The following is a 27,178-nucleotide window of genomic DNA, read 5'->3' on the forward strand; positions in this document are numbered from 1 at the left end:
TGGTTGGGATTTTCTTTCGCTTATTCGCGCATGGGCATGCTTAGATGATCACCGATACTTGTAACACAACATTGGCACCGGCAAAAGCAGGGTCAATATTTGTAATAAATATATCAAGTAAAGAAGCCCCTTCCGGCATAATCCATCTGGAGTGTGAAATCATATTATAATAACAATTTGCCCAAATGACAGATGTTAGTTCTTCTTTTGTTGTTTTGTATCAGCAAGCAAGCATGTTAACATTAATTTCCCCATGAAGTACTATGCCCATTTTTTGATCTGATAAGCAAACCTTTCCTCAAGGATATCTATAAATTGCTGAAAATCACCCGAAGGATGCCTGTATAATACGCAGAACAATTTTCCATCGCAAGGCAAAGTCAGGGCCTCATCGTCAGCAGTTGCTGTGCAGAAACAATCCACACTGTCAGAAAGAATCTTTCGTTTCATTAACGCAATGCTCCGCCCCCTCGCCTGTCCTCATAACTCCAGAAATGGCACTGGTAACCAGGCGGGCAAAAAAATTGCAATGCTCCGCTACACGAAGTCTCTACAAGCATTATTGCGGTAAATGTTATTCCAAATGCCTCTAAGGACATTGCCATTTTATTTTCCTTATTTACAAGAGACTGCAGATTCTGGTGGAAAAATTATACTGCTGATTTTTGGCTATTTCCAATATGCTTAACTTGACATTGTCTTCTTTCTTTCTATCTTCCTTTCTTTCTTTCTTTCTTTCTTTCTTTCTTTCTTTCTTTCTTTCTCACATATGTTTATCATTGCTATTCTGCCCTATCACTGCTGCCTGCCGATGCTGCAAGTAACATCAGGTCAGAATATGCAGAGGGTGCTTTGTTTTTATCCAAACCGATCCTTAACATTAAAGTCGGGCTTATAGCCCAATTCGGCCCGCTCTGGTGGATAAACTGAAAAGGCAGACATTCCACTGCAGTACAAATCACAGCATCTGCGGAGGTGCTAGTCTTAGGCCTGCTGCTAAGCAGTCACTGCTTCACTGTATTCCAAACTTTCCAATTTGAACATGTGCCCTAAAGTGAATACTTAGAAGGTTCATTAGAAACTGTTCTTTTTTTTTTCTCCAATTAAACACTGCAATTTCATGCGCAGATAATTTTTTACTGTCCCAGAAACCCAGATGAAGAAACTGAAAGTTGCTGTCTGTCACACGTAATTTAAAATCAAATTTGCTTGAGCTAAAAATGAGAACACTTTTTGTTACCCTAATGTCAAAAAGTGCCTTCGAGTTATGTTTATGGCTGAATTACGCGCACCTTTCGAAAGTGATATGGTGTCTGCTAGAAATAGGCCACCACTTCTAGAATGAGGCAGGTACACTCGCTGCTGTCAACGTGTGTGCTTCTAAGCACATCCTGGCTGCAAGTTGAGAATCACTACAAGCAGAAGGAAACCAAACTTACTCTGGATCGTCCTGTGTGGCGTGCTTTTTGATGAAGGACAGCAGCTGGTTGCAGAAGTTCATGCACACCGCACCAGACCACACGCCCTGCATTAAATTTAAAGAAAAAAAAATTACTGTATTTACTTTATTCCAATGCGCACTTTCCTTCCAACAAAATTCAATAAAATTTGACATGCACGTTAGAATTGAGTACGAAACGAAAACTGCAACAGGTGATGCAAAAAAATTGGAGGATGCTTAAGCTTCGCCTTCAAGAGTGGAACGCAACAGCGTTCCCTTCCACCCACCACCAATTGACCATTGTCTTACACCAAGGGGTGTAAGACAATGGGCTACGGCGCAGTGACTACGCGCCCTGCATCGGACGCGGTGAGCGTCGAGCAACGCAGCGTTCGGCGCGACAACGAAATGTGCGCCTGAGCAAGCGACGCACGCCTGAGCCTTAGAAACAGCTCGTTTCTAAGGCAACACCGCGTTCACTAGAGGCACTTTTGTACTGCTTTGAAGCATCAAACTCGTGGCTCAGTGGTAACGTCTCCGTCTCACACTCCCGAGACCCTGGTTCGATTCCCACCCAGCCCATCTTTCAAGTTGTTTTTTATTCATGAAGTGCCTGCTGGGATTTATCGCTCACGGCCAACGCCGCCGACGACACCGGCTTTTCTGCGACACGAGCTCCTTAACGCTGTCGCGTTAAAATTCAATCCTGAATCTCAAATTGAAGACGAGATGACGTACCCTGGACAATTGACAGAGACAATGCCCAGTCTACTGTGGCTCCGATGCAACAATCTTTTTTTTTCAATTGCAATTACTCTCTCTTACTATGGAGAACTAGTGATGAAATACTCAATTTTACGGCATTTGGAATTTTTGAGGTATGAAAATTGAGGTACATGTTAAAAAAGAAGGACATTATAATCGAGCTAAAATGGTATTTATAAATGTGGCCATGCCAGGCAGATATAGGTTATTTTACAAAGCCAGAAGGAACAGTTATCAAGGCAACTGTCAAATGCTTTTAGAAAAGAGAGGGAAAATAGAAATCCAATAGGACATTGTTGTGTAGCACTAACACTGCACATACCATATTTTCCAAACTATAGGTTGCAGGTTCTTTGAGAAAATTTTTGTCAATGTGTTTTATACGCATAAACCAGTTATGCCAGCACTACTAATACGAACATTCTTTTTTTTATTTTCCTGAGCATGTAACACTGCTCAGGCAATGCCAGTGATGTGCTCTCGTAAAAGTGATCTCGTAAAAGTAAAAAAGGCTGACGACAGTGAGCCAGTTATGCTGCCGGCTGAAGCAGCTGAACTTTTTGACTGTGTCGGAGGACAAGGCCTTTGATAGCTTCAAGTTAAGTGCAATGAATGTTGATTTTCTGCTCCAAAGAGCTAAGCAGATCTAAACAGCAATGTTGGTTGAAGTTTTTTCCTACTAAAACTTGCGGCTACTAAAAATTTCGTTTACGGAAATTTATTGCCCGTAAGTGGGCAAGTACGGCACTTTGCAATGAATGTACGAGGGTGTAAAATTGTGTTTCATCATGCCGACTAAGTTGAAATAGCTGCGTCATTTACTTACATACCAATTTTCTCTTTCAAACTCGTAAAAGTGGGTGGTGCGACTCATACAAAGGTGAGACTTGCAGTACGAAATATACGGTAGTTAGGCTCTTTCTATATTTAAATAAAAGTGTTAGGCCCGTTCGACACAATTCCTCTGATCTTTATGGCTAAACACTTGGAAGTAGTGAACAGCTAAAATGTAAAGTCCGTATTGCACTAAACATGTGGTGGCCCTTGTGCCAGTATTGCTAGGTGAATTTACCTTCCAAGAGCAACCACAGGGTGCACCAGAGTAGCAGAATTAGCACCTAGAGCACCTAGAGCACCCAAACATTTGGCTAATGGTATTGTAGCAAAACCTCTGCTTGCCTGGCATCACTAGCTGAGCTTGCCATTTGTGCTGTTGCACTCCATGAATCCAAGCTACTGCTGATTGCAAGGGATTGGCAAGGGCTGTGTGGGTAAAAGTGCTAAATCTGCACAAATGCACTTTATTTGGCTCTTACCTAGCTTTCAGCACGTGTCATCGATTCCTTGGTGGATATATTTGTGATCAGTATACCGTATTTTCTGAACTGGAAGTTGTACATTGTATAAGTCGAACCCTCCCCACCTTTTGCGAGTCCTGAAGAAAATGTTTGTAAACAAGCCACGCTGGTGCATAAGACACGTGTTTTGACTTGGACAGCACGATGAAATGCAGTTTAGTATGCTTGTACACTCATTGCAATATGCCACTGTAGTTATCAATTTCAAGGCACAATATTTCTGTAAACAAAACTGTTGCGAGCTGCAAATTACAGAATAAAAAAATTTAGAGCAACTCTTAGGCGCAGAAAGATAACATTTATTGCATTTCCTTTGAAGCCATCGAAGGCCTTGTCCTTCGGCAAAGTCAGAAAGTTCAGCCACGTTGGCTGGCAGCCTTGCTGGGACACTGTGGTCGGCCCGTTGCAGCCATTGCTTCTATGCCATGGTTTGCTCAGGACGAACATGCAAAAAATTACGACATGCCTGCCTAGACCTGAACTAAGGTCATACCTAAACACATGCATTGAAAACATGAGATCCAAAATGACAGTAGTAAATTATGACGAGAAGTTACTAACCTAACTAAAAGTAAAGATATGAACACCCTGAACCAAACAGTACGCCAATGGAAAACTGTCAGGTTTTAATTTAGTCTCTGCTTTTAATAAATATCGTATTTACTCGAACCTAATGCACACTTTTTCCCAATAAATTGGGTACAAAAATTGTGTGTGCATTACAATCGAGTACATAATTATTACAGAACCTAAGTCTGCGTTACCATATAGCCATCAGCATTTCAAAATGGCCACCTCGTACCCACTTCGAGGCTAGCTGTCGCAGCTTCCTCCATGTGCTGTAGTAGGTGTGCTTAGGTAAGTGTACTGTCATTCTTCCCAGTCTTCTCGTTTTCTGCATTGGCTCTATCAGCAGGGAAGTGCCGACTGCAAAGACTTTCATCATAACGATGCTGCAATTAAAAGGAAAGCGATCACGTGTGCTGAGACGGACGGAAATCAGGCTGCATCACGGGCGTTTGGAGTTCCCGAAACTTGCTTACGGGACAGGCGTAAACAGGAGAGGAGTTCTACTTCGGTGGTGGCTGTGTACGGCGCGGCCCCTATCTTGAAAGCGACCTGTGATGGAGACCGAGTCTGCACATCTAGGCGTACCACGCTGTCTTCTCGTTGCTTAGTTCACATTGAAGTGAGAGGTCACACAAAGGTCAATTCGCTCGCTCCAGCTATCACACTTCCTCACTCCAGCGTTTTGATAGGTCATGTTTGGCTGTGAGCACGTGACACCATGCTTGTTATTTTAGTTAGTAGGCGAATGTTTAAAAGTTTATGCAGCCGATAAAACTACCATCCTTCCTCTTCATATAGCTATCTACTAATTCACTATCGCAATCAGTGTTTCGTTTCGGGCGAAACTGCGACTTTCTTAATTTATTGCAACTTTAGTGCAGTGGTACTAAATCTTTGTTTTTTCAAATAAGAGAAAGTTGTATTTCTGTATGAAAGAATGAGGTGCGTGGTACTGTAAAGGACTTTTCTTTTTTTAGGTCACGGCAAACGGGTGTGCATAACAATCGAAGGTGCTCTTTTTTCCCTTTTATTTGGTCATGGAAAACGGGTGCGCGTTACGATCAAGGGCGCATTAGAATAAAGTAAGTACGGTGCTTCTGAATGTTGGTAAGCCGCTTAGTGATGTACCTGAAGCTAACACTGCATTTTATAACCATATCACTTCTCTAACAAAATCTGTGTTTCTTTCACCTACTTCCTTCAAGAAATTGCCATTTTAATCAACATAAAAAATTATGTGTCTGTGGGCTATGATGACATAAGATCTGTTTCTATTAAGCGTGATGTGCCTTTTACATGGGACGTTTTATCTTACCTTGCTAACCTGATCTTTACAACTGGCGCATTTCCTAATGAATTAAAGATAGCTGAAGAGTGTCCAATATACAAAGGTGGTAACTGATGGGAAATGTCACCGGCCTATTTCCGTGTTGCCAATATTTTCTAAAGTGTTCGAGAGTGTCATTATGCAGGCTTGAATGTTTTTTCACTGAACACAACCTCATATTTGCTTGCCAGTTTGGCTTCCCGAAGAAAAAATCTACAAAGCAAGTGTTACTTGTTATTAATGATAAAATTATCGAAAGCATTGAACACAAGCAATACACTCTTGGTTTATTCTTAGATTTTCGGAAGACGTTCGACTATGTACAGCCTGATATTCTCTTTCACAAGTTAAATAATTATGGCATACGCAGTTACATTAAACCTACTACAGAATTATTTATGTAATAGAATGCAACATGTACGGGTGAACAATGTTTCTTCTAACTGGCTAACTATCACTTCTAGAGTTCCTCAGGGGTCTATTTTGGAACCACTATTGTTTCTAATGTACGTCAATGACATTACCAATCTACCCGGTGCTCATCCCATGATTATGTATGCTGACAATACAAACATATTTTTTGCAGCCAAATCTCTAATGCAAGCCGAGGGTATGGCAAACAGGTACAGTGGAATCTTGATGATACAAATCTCACGGGGTCACGAAAAATATTCGTATTAGCCGAAATTCGTATATTTGGAACAATTAAAACTAGCTAATTAAAGAGTCGGAGGTGAACTCACTGAGGCACATGTACGTAAAAAGCATTTATTTCTTGAAGAAAAAGTCTCTAATGTCCTTCTGCTTCTTTTTCTTTGTCAGGTCACTTAGCAGACTGTCTAAATCTATAAAAACGCATGCACATGTCATCGCTGATTTCATCCGTGGCCATAGCACGCCTCAGAACTTCGAGCGCGTGCAGCGTTTCAGCTGCCGGTGGTGGTCCTTCACCGTCGCCTACGTCTAACACAAAGAATGCGGCCCGAAGCACAGCAGCTACTCCGTCTGATGGCACGCGGAAAAGGAGGAGAAGCACAAAAGCAACAAAAGCGCCACCGCTTCAAACTTCGCGCCCAGTCGCGGCTTCCGCGCTGTCCGGCGCCATGTCCACGCCTCCGCAACAAAAGAGAAAGGGAGAAATTGCGTAAGGGCTCATTTACGCTCGAGCCGCCCATCGCCGCAAGCTGCACCGCACGCGTGCGGTCACGCGAAAGACTGCACGTATCAAACACTTGTGCACAAATTTCGGTTTACAATGTGTAAGGTATACACTGTGCACACAGTGTAAATGGTAATTTGTGCACAAGTACTGGATACGTGCAATTTTTCGCGCAACCGCAAGCGTGCAGTGCGGCTTGCCGCGATGGGCGGCTCGAGCGTAAATCGACCCTAATTGTGCGCTGTCCACTTTCGCGACCGTTAGCGGGGCTCATGCTTGCGGTCGAGTCTGTCCGTGCGCTGGAATCACGCCAACTGTGGCCTCTCCTCCGCGCAGCGGCACTACCTCCTCCCTTCCTTAGCAACCAGTGCGCCGGTCGGGGGCGCAGCTGCGCATAGCAACCATGACCAGGGGCGTAGCTGGGAGGGGGGGACTTATGGGGCTGCAGCCCCCCCCCCTTCCGAAAGTTTTTCAGGCTGTCAATTTTGTGCCGACCAAAGCAATCCCTGGCGCCGGAAATCATTTTGGATTTTGTCAAGAATGTCTTTTTCATGCTCGAAAAGACATTTCACCGCGAAAATTGCAAACTCAGGCTGGATTTCGTGGCAACGACCGTGCACCGGGAGTCACATAATGCAAACAGCCCCATCCGAGCACAAAGTTTCAATGGCGTTTTGATGACACACAGGCTCACCGCGGCATCTCGCAGAGGCCGCAGAATCTACGGAGCGCATGGATATCAATTCCGAAACCTTATAGGTATAAATCTCATAAACTTTTGATGTGAAAGGTGCATTGACATTTCCAAAGTAGTGCTTTAGATTGTCAATTGCGGAACTATATGGGTCTAGTGCTGTTGTAAACATTTGATGCCAAAGGTGCATTGACTTTTCTAAAGTCTTGCATTGGAACATGCAACGGAACAAGCCAAATCAACACACTATTAGACAAGTTGACAAAACATGCAGCGAGGTCCGATGAGACGAAATGTTGTGGTGGTTTATTTGTGCAGTCATGTCATTAAAAAAATATCAAAATTTTTTTCGCCTACGCCAAGCACTCCATGTTAAGACACTAAAGCCAGCCAAGATAACTACGTTCTTATTTATTTTTCCTACTTTGACTTTTATTCGCGAGGACACATTAGCCCCGTTTACATGAATGCGACAGTGGCGCATCGCATTGCCAAGCGCATTTGGGAAAGGCGATGCGACGCCGTTTACATGTAGCGCCTTAACTCTCGCGTGAACGTAGCGTCCCATGGTGTCGTATAAGGGAAGTGCAGCCGACTTCCCGTGTAACTGGTTTCCGGCAGTGGGCCAAGTGTACGTTAATGGTTGAGTGCCGAGAAACAGACAGTTTTAGTTTAGCGTTCACAACTTATAGCATACGCCATACGCTATAGTGTCGCGGACGCGAAGCAGCGCACGCTTTTTGCAGCTTTAGTTAGCCAGCAAGATCTTCGGATCTCAGAGGCCATATGCTGTCGTTGCGGCTATTTTCCGACTCTAGCGATAGGTAGCGCTGACATCTCGAATGTTTCTTTCGTTAGGCTTCGACTCGTTCGAAACGAGAAGCGATCTCGAAAACACCACAAGGTTATCCATAATACTCTGTCGTCGAAGCAGCCTGAGACTAAGTGAAAGCCGTTTACACAATAATTTGCTGCGAACGAAGTGCATTTTACAAAAGCAACGCCAAATTCAGTTCGAAGAGGGCAGATGGGACCGCCACCATGTCGATGGCTAATTCCTTCCCATCATTCCTAATGCGACGATCCTGCGTTTACATGCTCCGCGAGAGTCGACTCGTGCCCGTAAATCTACCCTCGCCTGGCGCATTAATGCGATGCGCCTTCCTAGCGCATTACTGCTGTTTACACGAATGTGATGCGCTAGAAATGCGATGCGATGCAACACTGTTGCATTCATGTAAACGCGGCTATTGAGCGTCTTCAATTTTTTTGTTCTCGCTACCCTACCCGCGGGCTGCCAGAGGCAGCCAGAGCGGAGCGCATATGTTTTTCTTGTGTTGCCCTGACAACCGCGCGGCGCACTTCAGTGCATGTTTGGTTTGCTCTGGCCGAGTGGATCTATGCCTGGGAGAGTTTTAGACGCTTTCTGGCTAGCAGACGAGAAAAAAAAAAAAAAACAATGGTCGCTCGCCGCCATCACTGTGGGGACTCAACGGATTGCACCGCGTTCGCTTGAGGGCAACCTCTCCGGAAAGTCTTGGCTCGCCGGCATAGGATAGCGAACAGTATGCGTTGTTAAGAATGGCGAGCTGCAATGCAAGATTACTACCCAGTTACGACTGGGGAAAGCAACATCTCGGGAGCATCGCCGCGAACTTCTAGCCACAGCGTGACTAAAACGACTTTGTGTCGGGGAACAAGACGCGCATCCCCCACTCTCCGTCGCTTCAGCTAGGATGCGTTCGATGAAGCGGGCTTTGTGCTGAAAACTGCCGCCATCCTCTAGCCTCATCGCCATTGTGACGGAATGAGTTCGGCGGGCGAACTATTGTGCCCAGACTCCCCAGCGCGGACCTGATCTGCTACGCGTGCTCGAGCTGCCGCGGGAAAGCCGTTTTTTGTTGCTTCCCACGCGCCGACTGGAACGCAGGACAACGAGCTACTCAGAATGGCTCCGAGCTACCCGGAACGGCTCCCCTCTGACGTCGGTTCCGGACATTCGCCTGTGGGTGCCTTTGTGTGTGTAAACTGTCCTGCGGGGCAGCGGCGAGTTTACAATGAGTAAAAGAACGTTCGCGTCGCCTTGTATCGCGGGAGGACCGAGTGTTTAAAAACTCCTGTGGTGCGAATGCTCGAGACTTTTCTTGAGCAGTCATGTTGGACTGACACTCTTTTTCTTAAGCAGTCATGTTAGACTGATGCACTTTTCTCAAGCAGTCATGTTAGACTGCTATAGATACTGTAAATAAACCCATATTTCTCGTTCTCGAAGAGAAGCAGTTCTTCCCTTCATCAACGTCCTCAGTGTGGATAAGTTGGACAACGGCATGGGCCAGCTACCTTCGAATTCATGCCGTACTCCAATCTTGACAACGGATCACGAGCGATGGGATTGAGCCCCCAATCCTGACAGCGTATGGTTGGTTCTCTGTGGACGAAGCGTCTCACTTTTTTTCGACATTCCTTCAGTAGCCACATTAGGGGCGCAAAGTAGGCACTGAATGGTGGCCAACATAATTTCCTTGGGGTTTTTTCATTTCGGTATCCCCACCCCACAAAAGGAAAAGAATAAATTGTTGCGGTGCAGCAAATTGTTGCAAGGTGAAAGTTCGATTTTGTTACTTCTTCCTTTGTGGAAAGTAATGGGCCACAGGACGCTTCAGTTGCCGGATACTCTTATTATATTATTACGATATGCTCAAGCGATGCTCAAGAAACAAGCCACCGCGAGAACAACAACGAAGTTGGTCGGTGCGCTTGGCGCGAGCGTCAGCCTGGCTGCCTGGCTCTAGTGTAAATAGCCTGTATATAGCCTCTTCTGCCTGTGTCTTTGCACACGCAACATTCTGGTGGAGGTTAGCAATCCCCGTCCTCACCACGGAAATCAGAAGTGGTCGGCACACCGAGCTTGTCACCATGCCTCCCGGTGATGTGCCCACCTCTGCAACGGCTTCGGCATGTCCCACTGCTCCAATTGTCACGGTCGCCCCACATCGCGACCCAGGTGTGTTCTCTGGCCTGGAGGGCCAGGATGTTGACGACTGGATCAAACTCTATGAACACGCCAGCGCTAATAACAGGTGGGACCCAACGATTATGCTCGCCAATGTCATCTTTTATCTCGGCGGCACCCCACGCATGTGGCACCAAACGCATGACGACGAGATAACCAGTTGGGACAATTTCAAAGAGAAGCTACGGGAACTGTTACGCGACCCCATTGGGTGCAAAGCTGCCGCAAGGAAGGCTCTTGCATCTCGTGTACACTCATCTACGGAGCCATACGTTACCTACATCCTCGACATCTTAGCTCTATGCTGCAAGGCTCACGATGGTATGTCCGAAGCCGATAAAGTGTCACATATTCTAAAAGGCATCGCCGACGACGCTTTCAATTTGCTTGTTTACGGCAATGTCTCGACTATCGACGCCATCATCAAAGAATGCCGTCGCCTTGAGCAAGCTAAGAGCCGCCGTATTACACACCACGTCACACGGCTACCCAACACTGCTGCTACGTCGACATGTGAGGGTCGACCACGTCAGACCACCACCTGTGACGACGTCACCAGTATTGTTCGCCGCAAACTCGAGGCCACCTGTTCGCCAGCTTTCTCCACGACACCTCCCGATCCACCAGCAACCACCATTGCGATGATCCAGGCCGTCGTCCGACAGGAATTTCAGAACATGGGTCTGAACTCTGTGTGTTCCACGTCTCAACCCAGCGTTTCCCTGTTCTCTAGCGGCCCTCCTCGTCCTCGGTAGTCCTTTTCCGCCACATCTCGCCGCAACCCGTCCGATTGGCGTACCCCTGATGACTGGTCGATCTGCTTCCACTGCTGTCGCATCGGCCACGTCGCTCGTCACTGCCGCAACCGATGGCCACCAACTCCTCGGACATACACCGGCGCTTATTCCCACACCTTTGGACCTTCCGTTCCCTATACCAGCCACCATAAATCCACTGCCACTGATGCTCCTGCTCCGAACCTTCGGTACAGCCGCTCGCCCTCAGCTCGACGCCATCAGTCTCGTTCGCCCCAACCCCGTCACTTCTCTTCGCCGCCTATCGCCTCCTGGATCCAGCCGGAAAACTAGGCACTGCAGCTTCTGGAGGTGAAGCTGCATTATCGACCCTGCCCTCAAATCCTCTGCTCACGTTACCCACGAACCGGAACCTTCTTGACGTTGACGGCTATCCTGTCACGGCACTCATCGATACAGGAGCACACCTTTCAATTATGAGTGCTGCCTTCCGACGACGACTCAAAAAGCTCCTCACCCCAGCATCGGCCCGCGTCGTACGCATTGCGGATGGTGGTACTGTGCCTATCATCGGCATATGTACGGCATGCGTCAGCTTCGCCGGCCGCCACACTCCTGTCCTCTTCATCGTCATTGCTCATTGCCCCCACGACCTCATTCTCGGCCTCGATTTCCTCTCCGCACATTCTGCTCTTATTGACTGCTCTTCTCTTCGCCCTTCGCCTTGAGTTGCCGATGCTCGCAGAACCTTCTGACGCACCCCACTGCCACTTACGTCCCACCGGTTTTCTTTGCCTGCAGCCAAAGTCAATAGCCTACATTGAACTGTTGTCTTTCCCACCAGTTCCTGATGGCGAGTACCTCGTCACTCCTCTGCCTGACATTCCCATAAGGTATGACGTTACAGTGTCTCACAGTATACTTAATATTACTGGGAACCGCACTCGAATGCCTGTCTGTAACTTTGGATTGGCAAAGCAAATTCTACCGCAAGGCACTTGCCTTGCCACCGTTGATTGTCTCGGCGACCAATACGTGGCAGCGTTATCGACCGATGATTCTCGCGAGCTTAGCAGGCCCCTCGCGCGAGCCTCGGGTGCCGATTCCAATATAAAGAAAATGGTTGCGACGGACCTGTCCTCGGCGCAGGCTGAAGAGCTTTGCCAAGTATTATCGTCCTACCGAGATATTTTCTACATCGACGATCGCCCTCTAGGCCAGACGCTCGCGGTCAAGCATCGTATTCTTACTGGCGGTGCTACGACTATTCACCGACGACCGTATCTAGTTTCAGCGTCAGAACGCCGAGTAATTCATAACGACGTCAACAAAATGCTCGATAAAAACATCATTGAGCCTTCATCGAGTCCCTGGGCGTCACCTGTGGTGTTGGTTAAGAAGGACGGCACGTGGCGCTTCTGTGTAGACTACCGTCATCTGAACAACATTACTAAAAAGGACGTCTACCCACCCCCACGTATAGACGACGCCCTTGACTGCCTGCACGGTTCAAGCTATTTCTCGCCTATTGATCTTTGTTCGGGATACTGGCAGATTGCTGTTGACGATATGGACCGAGCAAAAACCGCGTTCATCACACCTGACGGCCTATACCAATTTAAAGTAATGCCGTTTGGATTATGCAACGCCCCTGCCACCTTTGAGCGTATGATGGACTCCTTGCTCCAAGGTTTCAAATGGTCCACATGCCTCTGCTACCTCGACGACGTCATCGTCTTCTTGCCAACGTTCCACACTCACCTTGAACGTCTCACAACTATACTTGATGTATTTCGAAAGGCGAAGCTACAACTTAACTCGTCCAAATGTCGTTTTGGCCACCGGCAAATTACTCTTCTGGGCCATCTCGTTGATGCTTCCGGAGTACAGCCTGATCCCGACAAAACTCGCGCAGTCAGAGAGTTTCCGGTTCCGAAGACAGCCACAGACGTTCGAAGTTTTGTAGGGCTATGCTCGTACTTTCATCATTTTATTTAAGATTTTGCGGCAATCGCTAGACCCCTCACTAATCTTTTGAAGAAAGGCGTACAATTCTTGTGGGGTACTGCAGAAGCCGCCGCCTTCTCTCGTCTCGTTACTCTTCTCTCCTCACCACCCATTCTCGCCCACTTCGACCCTGATGCCCCTACAGAATTGCGTACAGATGCCAGCGGTCATGGCGTAGGTGCCGTCTTAGCCCAGTGTCAGTGTGGCCAGGATCGCGTAATTGCTTATGCAAGCCGCCTCCTCACACCATTGGAGCACAACTATTCCATTACGGAACAAGAATGCCTTGCTGTCTGGGCGGTTGCAAAGTTCCGTCCTTACCTTTACGGTCGCCCTTTTTTTGTAGTCACTGACCATCATGCTCTCTGCTGGCTCTCTTCGCTAAAAGATCCTACAGGTCGGCTTGGTCGATGGGCTTTGAGGCTACAAGAATTTTCATATTCCGTGGTGTACAAGAGTGGCCGCCTGCACCAAGACGCTGACAGCTTGTCGCGTTACCCTGTTGATGACTCTGACTCCTCTACTATTGCCAGTGCTTTTTGCGTATTCTCTGTATCACAGCTGCTTCATTTTGCCGACGAGCAACGCCGTGACGCCTACATCAGAGCACTCATCGACCGTTTTGAGCACTCTCCGGCCGATGCTACTCTACGCCTCTTCGTCCTCCGCGACGGTACTCTGTACCGTCACAACCTTCATCCGGAGAGCTCTGAGTTCCTACTTGTAATACCTAAACACCTCCGCTCTACCGTTATAGAAGAGCTCTACGACGCACCAACGGCAGGACATCTTGGCGTATCTCGAACCTATGACCGTGTAAGTCACCATTTTTTCTGGCCTGGTACGACGTTACGTCGCCGGTTGTGAAGTTTGCCAACGACGCAAGAAGCCTTCCCAGCTCTCCGCTGGTTACCTGCAGCCGCTCGACATTCCTGCCGAGCCCTTTCATCGTGTCGGCTTAGACCTTCTCGGCCCATTTCCGGAATCTACATCAGGAAACAAGTGGGTTGCAGTCGCGGTGGACTACGCGACCCGCTATGCCGTAACCCGTGCTCTTCCGCCCAGTTGCGCAACTGCTGTTGCGAACTTCCTCATCCATGATATTATTTTGATGCATGGTGCTCCGCGTCAATTGCTAACAGACCGTGGCCGTACGTTTTTGGCCAAAGTTATCGATGACATCATGCGTGCCTGCTCAATACGGCACAAATTTACCACCTCCTACCATCCCCAAACGAACGGCCTCACTGAGCGCTTGAACCGCACCCTTACAGACATGCTATCCAAATACGTTTCCGATGACCACCATGACTGGGACCTGGCTCTACCTTATATTACCTTTGCATATAACTCGTCCCGTCTCGAAACTGCTGGTTTTCCCCATTTTACCTCTTGTATGGCCGCAAACCAACGCTACCACTGGACACTGTGCTTCCGTCCGCCACAGCTTCAACTAGCGCTTATGCCTGTGATGCTATCGCCCATGCTGACCACGCTCGCCAACTTGCGCACAGTCGTCTACAAGTGTCTCAAAACAAGCAGAAGCAACGCTACGACCTCCGTCACTGTGATGTCCATTTTGTGCCCGGTAGCCTCGTGTTGCTTTGGTCACCTTCACGTAAAGTTGGCCTATGTGAAAAACTCCTTTCTTGTTACACAGGCCCATATCGCGTGCTCCGCAAAGTGACCGATGTCACCTATGAAATCGTTTTGGCCACGCCTGCTACGTCTTCCGCTGTGACAACCAGTGACATCGTCCACGTCGCCCGACTCAAGCCCTACAACTCTCCACGCGCCTTGGATATTTAACAGCACCGTGACGGTGCTTTTGCCGCCGGGGGTAGTATTACGATATGCTCAAGCGATGCTCAAGAAACGAGCCACCGTGAGAACGACGACGAAGTTGGTCGGTGCGCTTGGCGCGAGCGAGTGTCAGCCTGGCTGCCTGGCTCCAGTGTAAATAGCCTGTAAATAGCCTCTTCTGTCTGTGTCTTTCCACACGCAACAATATTATTGTGATAGCAATTATATGGACACTCCAAGCGCATTCCTGACGTCACCGTCGCCCTCACGTTTCGTATGGTCCAAGGGCGATAACATCGTTACCAAACGCCGCATGCTGTATGTGCGAGTGAAAGCGTACGGCTGGAATGGGTGAGTCGAGGATGGTAACTCAGTCTTGCGTGCGCAAAGGATGAAAGCGGAGAGTAAGCTAGTCATCTTCCGTCATGCGCAATACATCGGGGGCGAGGGGGAGGGGGCAGTATCTAGGATTCTGTGAATCTGTGATAGCGCAATATGTTTATTTGCATCGTTTGGCGCATCATACACCGTGACTTTTTCTTAGCTACGTACATTTGCTGGAGACTTATACGCATAATTAAATATCTTGTTGGGAGATATTGTGTATATGTACACTTTTTTGCCCTTTATCAAGCTCTATCTTCGCATTTGTACATCCCATTGTATCTTCGCATTTCTAATGTACGAGGGCAAGTCAAATGAAAGTGAGCCTACCTACCCCTCGCAATAATGGTTCGGTTCATTATCTGCGAGGCATGTGCGTAGAATAGAGGGATGTCTCATTTACAAAAGTGACATGTAGGTGTGTGGATAAAGGTTCTGTAATGCTCTCATACATTCGGTTGAACATGGTTGCGTGACATATTCGAAACTCCAAAAGTTGAACAGCGTGGTGCCGTGAAGTTTTTGACTGCTGAAGGTATTTCGCAAAAAGAAATTAGTCGCCGTATGGCTGACGTGTACGTTGAACATTGCATTTCACTGGCCACTGTGAAGTGGTGGAGCAAACGGTTCAAAGGAGGACGTGAAAGTTACAAAGACGATCCAAGACGGGACTAAAGCCATCGTGAAATCACCCTTAACAAAATCGCAAAAGTTGATGAGGTGATGAGACAAGAAGGGAGGATAAGCATCGATGAACTGGCAGAACGTCTGAACATCAGTCACAATTCGGTTCCCGCCATAATTCATGAACATCTCTGTCATCACCTTTTGTGTGCACAATGCATGCCCAAGATTTTGAACCACCGCCAGAAGACGGAAAAGTTCGGCGCTGCCTTGACTGACTTGATCCAGTATCACAATGAGGGTGATGACTTCTTGTCTGCAATTGTGATCGGGGACGAACCATGGCGCAACTACTACGAGCCTGAAACACGACGGCAAAGCTTACAGTGGAAACATTCGAATTCATCATGCCCAAAGAAAGCAAAGGCCATCATTTCCGCCGGAAAGGTGTTGTTGACTTTTTTTTTAGACCCTCAGGGACCATTACGGATAGGATTTGCTAATTCTTGAGAGACTATCAATTGCTTCCAATACTGCGAAGCGCCGGAACAGCTGCGTGTTGCAATCAAGAAGAAACTATGCGGAAAATTGATGAATGGGGTCATCTTGTTCCACGACAATGCCCGTCCGCACATTGCTGATGTATTTAATACAAAACTGGCAACGTTCAAGTGGGAAACGCAGCAACATTCGCCAGACAGCCCAGACCTGTCGCCTTGCGACATCCACATTTTGGGGCACCCGAAAAAAAAAAAAAGAAAACAGCTCAAGGGAACCACATTCGTGTCGGACGATGACGTGAAAGAGACAGTTGCAGACTTTTTGAAGCAGCGACCCAAGGAATTTTATGAGACCGGAATCACACGACTCCTTAGTAGATGGGACAAATGTTTAAATGCTCATGGAGACTACTTTGAAATAAAGTACCCAGTTTGTCATATATTCGCATTGGCTCACTTTTATTGGACTCGCCCTCGTATATTTTGCAGAACTTCTGCTTTTTATACGTGCTCTCTGTTGCGATTATAATTTCGGTGCAATTAGTCACGATACACGACCGGTGACAGCTGCTCCTGCGTAATGCATTGGAACAAATGCCAGCGCCATTGATATTTTCCACTGGTTGTTGCATACGTACATGAATGTAAACACGGTTCTTGAATGACAAAGTTTCACTAACATATTTGTCCTCAACTTGTTCATTTCATGGCCTTTACACTTTCCATATCAGCGGCATGCACTGCTTTGCTGGTTTCGAACTGATATAGTTCTAAAGCTTGTGTGATATTTTCAATACTTATTAAATATATCAGTTATTTTGGACACAATAAATGGCACATACGAGTATATTCTTTTATGAATAATGATATATTTTACTTGCTTTTACGGTGCGTAGCATTCAAGAAATCATTTGCAGCATCTTTGGCAATGGCAATGCACGTGCACGTTTGCATGTGTGCAAACATGTAACATATTGTTTTTGTCATAACATATTGTTTTTGTATGACAAAAACATATTGTTTTTGTCATAGTGCGGCACCACTTAAAGTGATGTTTGCAACTCTGGCCACTTATACAGTGGCCAGAGTTGCAACTACAGCATGACCACTTATAGCATAAGTGGTCATGCCGTAGTTGGGAAAATATGGTATACGTAAGAAAAGTTTGGCCACCAGGTACGTGTGCGAACAGACAACTTCAGCGAGAGATATGTCCAACTGGGTATGTTACTGAACTTTCTGCACGATATGGAGTGACATTCATTTTTATAACTTTCTCTTAGGGGTGTGCGAATATCAAAATTTGCCAATACAAATTGAATACGAATACTTAGCTTTGAATATTGAAAATGGTATGCACATGCATTTATTAGCAAGTTGGGTTAACTTATTATGTTGGAACATTGCAATTGCATTCTCAACGTTGAAAATTTACCGACAGATACAATACTCCCTAATGCGAAATTTAAGCACAGATCTATAAGTGTTTTCATTTCGCGATGTATTGGCTGGTGCAAACGATTTGTCTTGTGCGATACATTGCAAACAGAGTGAAATGTGGCGCGACTGCCTCGCTAATCTGGAGATCGCAAGAGCCAATGCATGGGTGACACATGGGCGCGATTCACAGCAGGCGCTGCTGACCGGCCTCCCAGACAACGCACCCTACAATGGAACCATCTCGTAGCCATCGTTACTGCACTGCGCTTTTCTTTTCATGCTTTTGCCATACCCTCCTCCTCTGCTTTCTGCCTCATGGTTCCGCTGTACACTTCTCTCCTCTTTCCTTCTCGCATATTTCATCCCCCATTTATTTTATATTTTTCTCTGTGCTCGTTCCCTCGGTTAGGCCAGAGCCTGCGCAGTGCACCCTCGCTGTCCGCAAACCTGTGCCCCTTGCTACTGAGAGGCTGGCTGGCTTTTCCGCACAGTTTAGACGTTCAGCGGCTAAGTGTGCTTTACAGACGAAATTTCGCCAGCAGCGTGAAATTGTCACAAAATTCAGCACGACATCACCCCAAAGTTCTTCGATCAGATAGAAACAAATGCTAAGAACCATGTTTGCTCCCACACAGCCAGCAATATATTCGACTGGAATATTCGTATCCAACCGAATATTCGAATATTTATTTTTCAAACCAGATACGAATATTAATGATGTTATATTCGATAATATTCAATTCTTTTAAATATTCGCACATCCCTACTTTCCAGTCTTCTTTTTTTCTTTTTTTACTGTGCCTTAAAGGAACACTGAAGAGAAAAATTATTTGAGCTGTGATAGCAAATCGTGCGCCCACGATACTAAATATGCCACTCCCACAGTACGAAGAACTTGGTGAGCCAGAACAGGCGCAAAAAGCAAAAGCAAAAAAGCTGCCGTGAAGTTCTTGCACTAGCCCGTCATGACGTCATGGACTTTGAGGGCATGAGCTAGGGCTCGTTTAAGTGTGCTAAAGATAGAATTCTTTGTGTTCTAAAGAAGCCAAAGGTAGAACACGGCTAACTTCGTGAACTTTTACTGAGCCAATGCGACCCAAACACACAAAAAAATAATTTTGAAATCCGTGATGTTGCATAGACAAGATGGCACTGAAGTTTCAAAGCCAAATACACAAAAGTGAAACTGACCTTCAATTTCTCTCTATTGATCAAGATATTGTCACGTGGTGGTGACGTTGAATAAGACAGTAGCAATACTGTGAACAAGAAAACTAACTTTTATTGGGCGAACCTGTGCCCACAAAACAGGCTACACTTATAGCGCAACGATAGCGGCGAACACGCTCGGCGATCGTCGAAAATCTGATCAGCGGGTCAAGCGCGTCGGCTTTTATAGATCAGTCATCGAATGTTCCAGATTAACTGATGGGACCCGCGTGCCTTCCACAAAGTTCTACACCATTCGTGTCACGCGGTGAAATCTGATAACACAAGGTTCGGCGACAACAGACACGCGGATAGAAGCGTCGATAACTTTCCAGAAACGTCGGATACATGCAGGCGCGTCCCTCGCTCTGCGATTACAGTTGTTTAAGCGGCGAAACGTGGTTGCCCGATAAAGATAAGTACACGTGTCATTACCCCCCTCTTAAAAAGCATCGACCCGATGCTGCAAACAAACGAAAGTAACAAGAAAAGCACTCGTATCAAAGAAAACAACAAACTAAGGAAGTTCATCAGCGTCCGTAAAATGGTTTAAGGCGCACCACGTGGACCACTTCAGATCGTGCGCGGCGCCGCTGCGAGTGCGAAATGCCGTCTGGCACGACCTCATAGTCTAGTGCGCCAATACGTCGGATGACCTTGTAGGGTCCGAAATAGCGTCGCAGCAGCTTCTCACTGAGTCCTCGCCGGCGTATCGGGGTCCATACCCAAACACGGTCGCCGGGCTGGTACTCGACGAAGCGTCGTCGGAGGTTGTAGTGTCGGCTGTCGGCACGCTGCTGGGTCTTGATCCGTAGGCGGGCGAGCTGTCGGGCTTCTTCGGCGCGCTGGAGATAGCTAGCGACGTCAACATTCTCTTCGTCAGTTACATGCGGCAGCATGGCGTCAAGCGTCGTCGTCGGGTTCCTGCCGTAGACCAGCTTGAACGGCGTGATCTGTGTTGTTTCTTGTACCGCCGTGTTATAAGCGAATGTTACGTACGGCAGGACGGCATCCCAGGTCTTGTGTTCGACGTCGACGTACATCGCTAGCATGTCGGCGAGGGTCTTATTCAGCCGCTCCGTAAGACCATTCGTCTGCGGGTGGTAGGCCGTTGTCCTCCTGTGCCTTGTCTGACTGTATTTCAGAATGGCTTGGGTGAGCTCCGCTGTAAAGGCCGTGCCTCGGTCGGTGATGAGGACTTCTGGGGCGCCATGTCGCAGCAGGATGTTTTCGACAAAGAATTTCGCCACTTCGGCTGCGCTACCTTTCGGCAGTGCTTTTGTTTCAGCGAAGCGGGTGAGGTAGTCCGTCGCCACGACGATCCACTTATTTCCGGTTATTGACGTCGGAAAGGGTCCCAGCAAGTCCATCCCGATCAGCTGAAATGGTCGGCAAGGAGGCTCGATTGGCTGTAGTAATCCGGCTGGCCTTGTCGGCGGTGTCTTGCGTCGCTGACAGTCTCGGCATGTTCTGACATAACGGGCGACGTCGGCGGTCAGGCGCGGCCAATAATACTTTTCTTGTATCCTCGATAGTGTCCGGGAAAATCCGAGGTGTCCAGCGGTCGGATCGTCATGTAGGGCGTCCAATACTTCTGGACGAAGTCCTGACGGGACAACAAGAAGGTAATTGGCGCGGACTGGTGAGTAGTTCTTCTTCACGAGTAGACTGTCTTGAAGCGTGAAAGAAGATAATCCGCGCTTAAATGCCCTGGGGACAACGTCGGTGTGCCCTTCCAAATAATCGACGAGGCCTTTAAGCTCCGGGTCCGCTCGTTGTTGTTCGGCGAAGTCTTCCGCGCTTATTATTCCAAGGAAGGCGTCGTCATCCTCGTCATCTTGCGGCGGCGGGTCAATGGGGGCACGTGATAGGCAATCGGCGTCTGAGTGTTTTCGTCCGGACTTGTATGTTACAGTGATGTCGTATTCTTGTAGTCTGAGGCTCCACCGTGCCAGCCGTCCAGAGGGATCCTTTAAATTCGCTAGCCAACACAAGGCGTGGTGATCGCTGACGACTTTGAATGGCCTGCCATATAGGTAAGGGCGAAATTTCGCTGTAGCCCAAACGATGGCGAGGCATTCCTTTTCGGTTGTAGAATAATTGCCTTCCGCTTTTGACAACGACCGGCTAGCGTAAGCTATCACGTGTTCATGTCCATCTTTTCTCTGGACTAGGACGGCACCGAGGCCTAGGCTACTGGCGTCAGTGTGGATTTCGGTATCGGCGTGCTCGTCGAAGTGCGCAAGTACGGGCGGCGACTGCATGCGTCGTTTGAGTTCTTGAAATGCGTCGGCCTGCGGCTTTTCCCACTTGAACCCGACGTCACATTTAGTTAGCTGCGTCAGCGGCTCAGCGATGCGCGAAAAGTTCCTGACAAATCGCCTGTAGTAGGCACACATGCCAAGAAATCTACGCACTGCCTTCTTGTCGATGGGCTGCGGGAACTTTGCTATGGCCGCTGTCTTCTGCGGGTCGGGGCGGACTCCAGATTTGCTGATCACGTGGCCTAAAAATAGAAGCTCCTCGTAAGCGAAGCGGCACTTTTCCGGCTTCAGAGTAAGTCCTGATGACCTGATGGCCTCTAGTACTGTTGCAAGCCGCCTAAGGTGAACGTCGAAATTTCCGGCGAAGACGACGACGTCATCCAAGTATACGAGACAGGTCTGCCACTTCAATCCTGCTAAAACCGTGTCCATCACGCGCTGGAACGTTGCAGGCGCCGAGCACAGTCCGAATGGCATAACCTTGAACTCGTAGAGGCCGTCTGGGGTGATGAAGGCGGTCTTTTCGCGATCTCTTTCGTCGACTTCTATTTGCCAATAGCCAGACTTGAGGTCCATGGACGAGAAGTATTTGGCGTTGCAGAGCCGATCCAATGCGTCGTCTATCCGTGGGAGGGGGTATACGTCCTTCTTTGTGATCTTGTTCAGACGACGATAATCGACGCAGAAACGCAGGGTTCCGTCCTTTTTCTTCACCAGGACAACAGGGGATGCCCACGGGCTTTTCGACGGCTGGATGATGTCGTCGCGCAGCATTTCGTCGACTTGTTCTCTTATAGCTTCGCGTTCTCGCGGCGAAACGCGGTAAGGGCTCTGACGGAGTGGTCGAGCGCATTCCTCGGTGATTATGCGATGCTTGGCGACTGGTGTTTGTCGAATCCTCGATGACGTCGAAAAGCAGCCTTTGTATCGTCGGAGCAGACTTCTGAGCTCCTGTTGCTTAATCATAGGGAGATTTGGATTAATGTCGTAGTCTGGTTCGGGAACCACAGTCGTCGGGGTAGATGCGGCGGAATCCGAGAGGACAAACGCATTACTTGTTTCCAGAATTTCCTCGATGTACGCGATCGTCGTGCCCTGGTTGATGTGCTTGAACTCCTGGCTGAAGTTTGTCAGCAACACTTCAGTTTTTCCTTCATGCAGTCGAGCGATCCCTCTTGCGACGCAAATTTCACGGTCTAGCAGTAGACGTTGGTCGCCTTCGATGACGCCTTCTACGTCAGCGGGTGTTTCGGTGCTGACCGAAATAACAATGCTGCAGCGAGGCGGGATGCTCACTTGCTCTTCGAGCACACTCAAGGCGTGGTGACTACGAGGGCTCTCCGGCGGTATCGCATGATCTTCCGACAGTGTTATTGACTTCGACTTCAGGTCGATGACTGCGCCGTGTTGGTTGAGGAAGTCCATACCGAGAATGACGTCTCGTGAACACTGTTGGAGGATAACGAAGGTGGCAGGGTAAGTCCGGTCATGAATGGTTATTCTTGCCGTGCAGATCCCAGTCGGCGTGATGAGGTGTCCTCCAGCGGTTCGAATCTGAGGGCCTTCCCATGCGGTCTTAACTTTCTTCAACTGGGCGGCGATGTGTCCACTCATTACGGAGTAATCGGCCCCTGTGTCGACTAAGGCAGTGACTGCGTGGCCGTCGAGAAGCACATCGAGGTCGGTTGTTCTTTGTCTGGCGTTGTAGTTGGGTCTTGGCGTCGGATCACGGCTGCGTCGTGTTGAACTGAAGCTGGAACGTTGCGTCGTCAAGTCGTCTTTCGTCGGTGTAGTCTTGGCTTCCCGACTTCTTCGGGACGGCGGCGTGTCGTCATTAGGTCGTCGAGATGGTCTCTTCGTCGTCTTCGTCGGCGGCGGAGGATCTTCGTCAGTTCGACGAACAGCAACCGCACCTCCATCGGTTGCTGCTTTTAGTTTTCCGGATATGGGCTCGCAGAGCGGCCCCGGGGTGGGCCGGTGTACGGTCGGCGCTGCGGCGACAGGTAGCGGCCTGGTGACGGCGAACGGGACGGTCGTCGAGGGCTCCACTGAGTGGCGGCGAGGTAGTCGGCGATGTCACGTGGGCGCTCTCCAAGCTGTGGACGCGGCGCGTTGACGGCGAAACCTCGCAGTCCCATCTCTCGGTACGGGCATCGTCGGTAGACGTGACCTGCTTCTCCGCAGTGGTAGCAGAGCGGGCGGTGGTCAGGAGCACGCCAAACGTCTGTCTTCCTCGGGTAGCTGCGCTGGGCGACGGGTGGGCGTGCTGGCGGCGGCGGTGGTGGTCGACGGAATTGCGGCGTTACGGGGTCCTGGCGCGGTCGTGGAAGGGGACCTTGACGGCGGGCGACGGCGGCGTAGCTCATCGCTTGCGGCTGAGGCTGCGGCGGTTCTGGTTGCACTTGAGGAACTCCAAGCGATCGGTGCACCTCTTCTTTTACGATGTCCGCGATCGAGGCCACTTGAGGCTGCGACGAAGGCAAGACCCTCCGCAGTTCCTCGCGCACAATGGCCCTGATGGTCTCGCGCAGATCGTCCGTGGCCAGCGATTGAATTCCTGCGTAGTGGGTAGAGCCTGTACGGCGGTTGAATTGCCGGTTTCGCATTTCGAGTGTCTTCTCGATGTTCGTCGCCTCAGAAAGAAACTCTTCGACGGTCTTCGGTGGGCTTCTTACCATCCCGGCGAAAAGTTCCTCCTTTACCCCACGCATCAGTAGGCGGACTTTCTTCTCCTCAGCCATATCCGGGTCGGCGTGGCGGAACAAACGGCTCATTTCTTCCGTAAAAATGGCAACGTTCTCGTTTGGTAGCTGCACTCGGGCGTCCAGCATAGCTTCAGCCCTTTCCTTGCGCACGACGCTTGTAAAGGTGCGTAGGAAGCCGCTACGGAACAGGTCCCACGTTGTCAAGGTCGATTCCCTGTTCTCAAACCAAGTTCTGGCGGTGTCTTCTAAGGCGAAGTAGACATGCCGCAGCTTCTCGTCGGAGTCCCAGTTGTTGAATGTTGCGATTCGTTCGTAGGTCTCCAGCCATGATTCCGGGTCTTCAGTCGCTGCTCCATGGAAGGTTGGTGGGTCCCGAGGTTGTTGTAGGATAACAGGGGACGCCGGGGCAGCCATTGGCGTTGTCTTGACCACGATCTTCTTTGTCGTCTCAGGTAGAAGTCCGTGCTCTGGGGGCAGTCCTTGCAGTCTGCGGCTAGCACGCTGGTCTTCGGCGATGTTGGTTCTGTCCTCGGGCTTCGGGCTTGGGTCGCGACTTTGCGGGGGCGTTCGGTACATGAACGCACAAGCACCTCCACCAGATGTCACGTGGTGGTGACGTTGAATAAGACAGTAGCAATACTGTGAACAAGAAAACTAACTTTTATTGGGCGAACCTGTGCCCACAAAACAGGCTACACTTATAGCGCAACGATAGCGGCGAACACGCTCGGCGATCGTCGAAAATCTGATCAGCGGGTCAAGCGCGTCGGCTTTTATAGATCAGTCATCGAATGTTCCAGATTAACTGATGGGACCCGCGTGCCTTCCACAAAGTTCTACACCATTCGTGTCACGCGGTGAAATCTGATAACACAAGGTTCGGCGACAACAGACACGCGGATAGAAGCGTCGATAACTTTCCAGAAACGTCGGATACATGCAGGCGCGTCCCTCGCTCTGCGATTACAGTTGTTTAAGCGGCGAAACGTGGTTGCCCGATAAAGATAAGTACACGTGTCATTACAAAATTAATGAAGCTAGAGCTCTGAAATAATACCTGCCTCATCAGGCAAAACCGATTTAGTGTTTGACTTTAGTCTTAAAAAAAAAAAACTGGGATATGGTTGTGCCACTGGGTATGAGCCCATTCTTGGCCAATCCCTTAGAATGGACACAAGGGGCCGGATGCCCAAGTGTATCTAAATATGTGCCGTGCTTCTCCATACATACACCTCTCACCTACTTTCTTCGCTCGACGAGCATCTCCTTCATCCTCACGATGCAGACGGCTAACAGCTGGCTACATCACAAGGACAAAGAACATGGCATCCGGTGATTTCCTTCCTTGCCCTTCACTGTCAAAGATGCAAGTGCTAACGCAGATTACAGCAGAAGCAAGTGTGAAATGGCATACTTTGTTGTGGGAGCTAGAAACATACAACTTCTGGCGATGCATGCATCAGCAAACCCTCGATACCACGATCAAGTAAAGAGCTCAAGCATTGTCACACTCATTAAACGAAACACCTTCTAACGAGCATGACTCCAAAGTCACTCATCATTGTTTCTGTGGTTTTATTTGTACACAATGTACACATCATCTATGACGTTTTGAGTGGCATAAGTCTGGCTGTGAAAACTAGAAATAAATCTGCAGCTGAAAGTTAGCACAGTGCTCTTCTTGTGTGCCTGTGGTGTCTGTGCACCGCCTCCTGTGCCTGCGTTACAACAAATGAGAAAACAGCTGCAGGCAATGAGGCTGTGCTCATGTCATTTGCTATTGCTGCTACCTCACCAACTCAAATAAACTTTCTATCATTTAGATCCCAACATTGTGTTAGATCCCCGTGTTTTCCTTTCTCAAAATTTTTGGTTTCATAAAATGTTGTTGTGTACATGGTGTTATTAAGCCTGCAACTTGTGAACATCAAGATTCGTAAAATCACTAAGATTTGTATGTGGACACGAACTCAATATGGGAAGGGGGGGTGGGGTGTCTGACACACATTTAAAAAAAACAAAGCTTGCCCTGAAAGGAGGCTTTTTCAGGGATACAAATGCTCTTTATTAACGATGACTTACCTTTAGGCACAGCACAGAAGCAGCAACAAGCTTCCAGTAATTGCTGACAAGAAAAACATAGTTTTCAGATTACACTGACTTTTTCAGCAACTTTGCCATTGCTGATTTCGTCTGCTTCAGAAACTTGTCTGTACAAAAATGCTCAAAGGAAGCACCCCTCTTGCATCCTTCCACTATTAGACGACTTCCAATAGAAGGTCGTAGAACCAATGAGCAAAACCTTCGCAAATTGCGAACAGCATCTATTCCTTGTAAAACTTTACACATCATTCGTGAAAGCATAAAACCAGCTGAAATTCATAAACTTCATGGAAAATTCAGGAAAATTGGCAGGTGTGAATTACACTGCAGTGAGGCTGCAAGTGAAGTTGTCACTGACCTTTGCCCTGTGGGTCATCTCGCGGACGTCCAGCTCCTCGAGGGTGCCTACTAGACCATTGTCGTCACGGAAGCCACACAACACTCGTGGGATCCCCACCAGGAAGGACTGCGCCCACCACTTGAGCAGCTTGAACCTGCGAAAACAAGAGAACGAACAAAGTTCTGGAAGCATGTATGGAACTAAGTTAATGGCAGTACTAAGTTATTGCATATTTACACATTACCCTTACCGAACACTGAAAATTTCACTCTTATTGCACGTGGAGTAAAGTAAAGTCAAGTAAAGGCAGAAAACTGAAAGATGGGTGGCAACGCCACATTGAGGTTCTTGCAATAGATGTCTGTGTCTTCGTGGACTTGGATGGTGCCTGCTCGTGACTAATTACCACTTTGGCAATACAGTCGAAGCCACTTATAACAATATTCAAGTTCCACGAAAATTCCGTCGTTACAGCCAATAATTGTTATAACCAGGTTGCATGAAAAAAATCAAAATAGGGGGATGGCACAGCTGATGTGAGAAAACTATAATAGCAGGGAGGTCAGTGCCCCTCTCTAGCACCTTCCTCCATCCAGATGCTGATTCTGTTCACTCATTTAACCGCTTCCTGGGAGCTCTGATCACGTGTAACAAGCTGCGGCTGTCGGCATTAAATGGCACTGCTATAACAATTGCAAAGAGGGGTCGCGGGCGGCA

At 48.3% G+C, this 27,178-nt stretch overlaps 1 protein-coding gene across 1 annotated transcript in view; it reads right to left on the reverse strand.

The window, feature by feature from the left end:
* The window catches only part of Rai1 (Rat1 Interacting Protein 1), an 81,383-nt gene that overhangs the window by 15,211 nt on the left and 38,994 nt on the right, over window positions 1-27,178 (reverse strand). The window contains exons 4-5 of the mRNA XM_065427192.2: window positions 26,480-26,615; window positions 1,440-1,525 (exon numbers count right to left, since the gene is read on the reverse strand). Of these exons, the coding sequence (XP_065283264.1) occupies window positions 1,440-1,525; window positions 26,480-26,615 (222 nt within the window). The remainder of the gene's footprint in view (window positions 1-1,439; window positions 1,526-26,479; window positions 26,616-27,178) is intronic.

The sequence above is a fragment of the Dermacentor albipictus genome, chromosome 5, assembly GCF_038994185.2.
Source record: "Dermacentor albipictus isolate Rhodes 1998 colony chromosome 5, USDA_Dalb.pri_finalv2, whole genome shotgun sequence".
Classification (NCBI taxonomy): Eukaryota; Metazoa; Arthropoda; class Arachnida; order Ixodida; family Ixodidae; genus Dermacentor; species Dermacentor albipictus.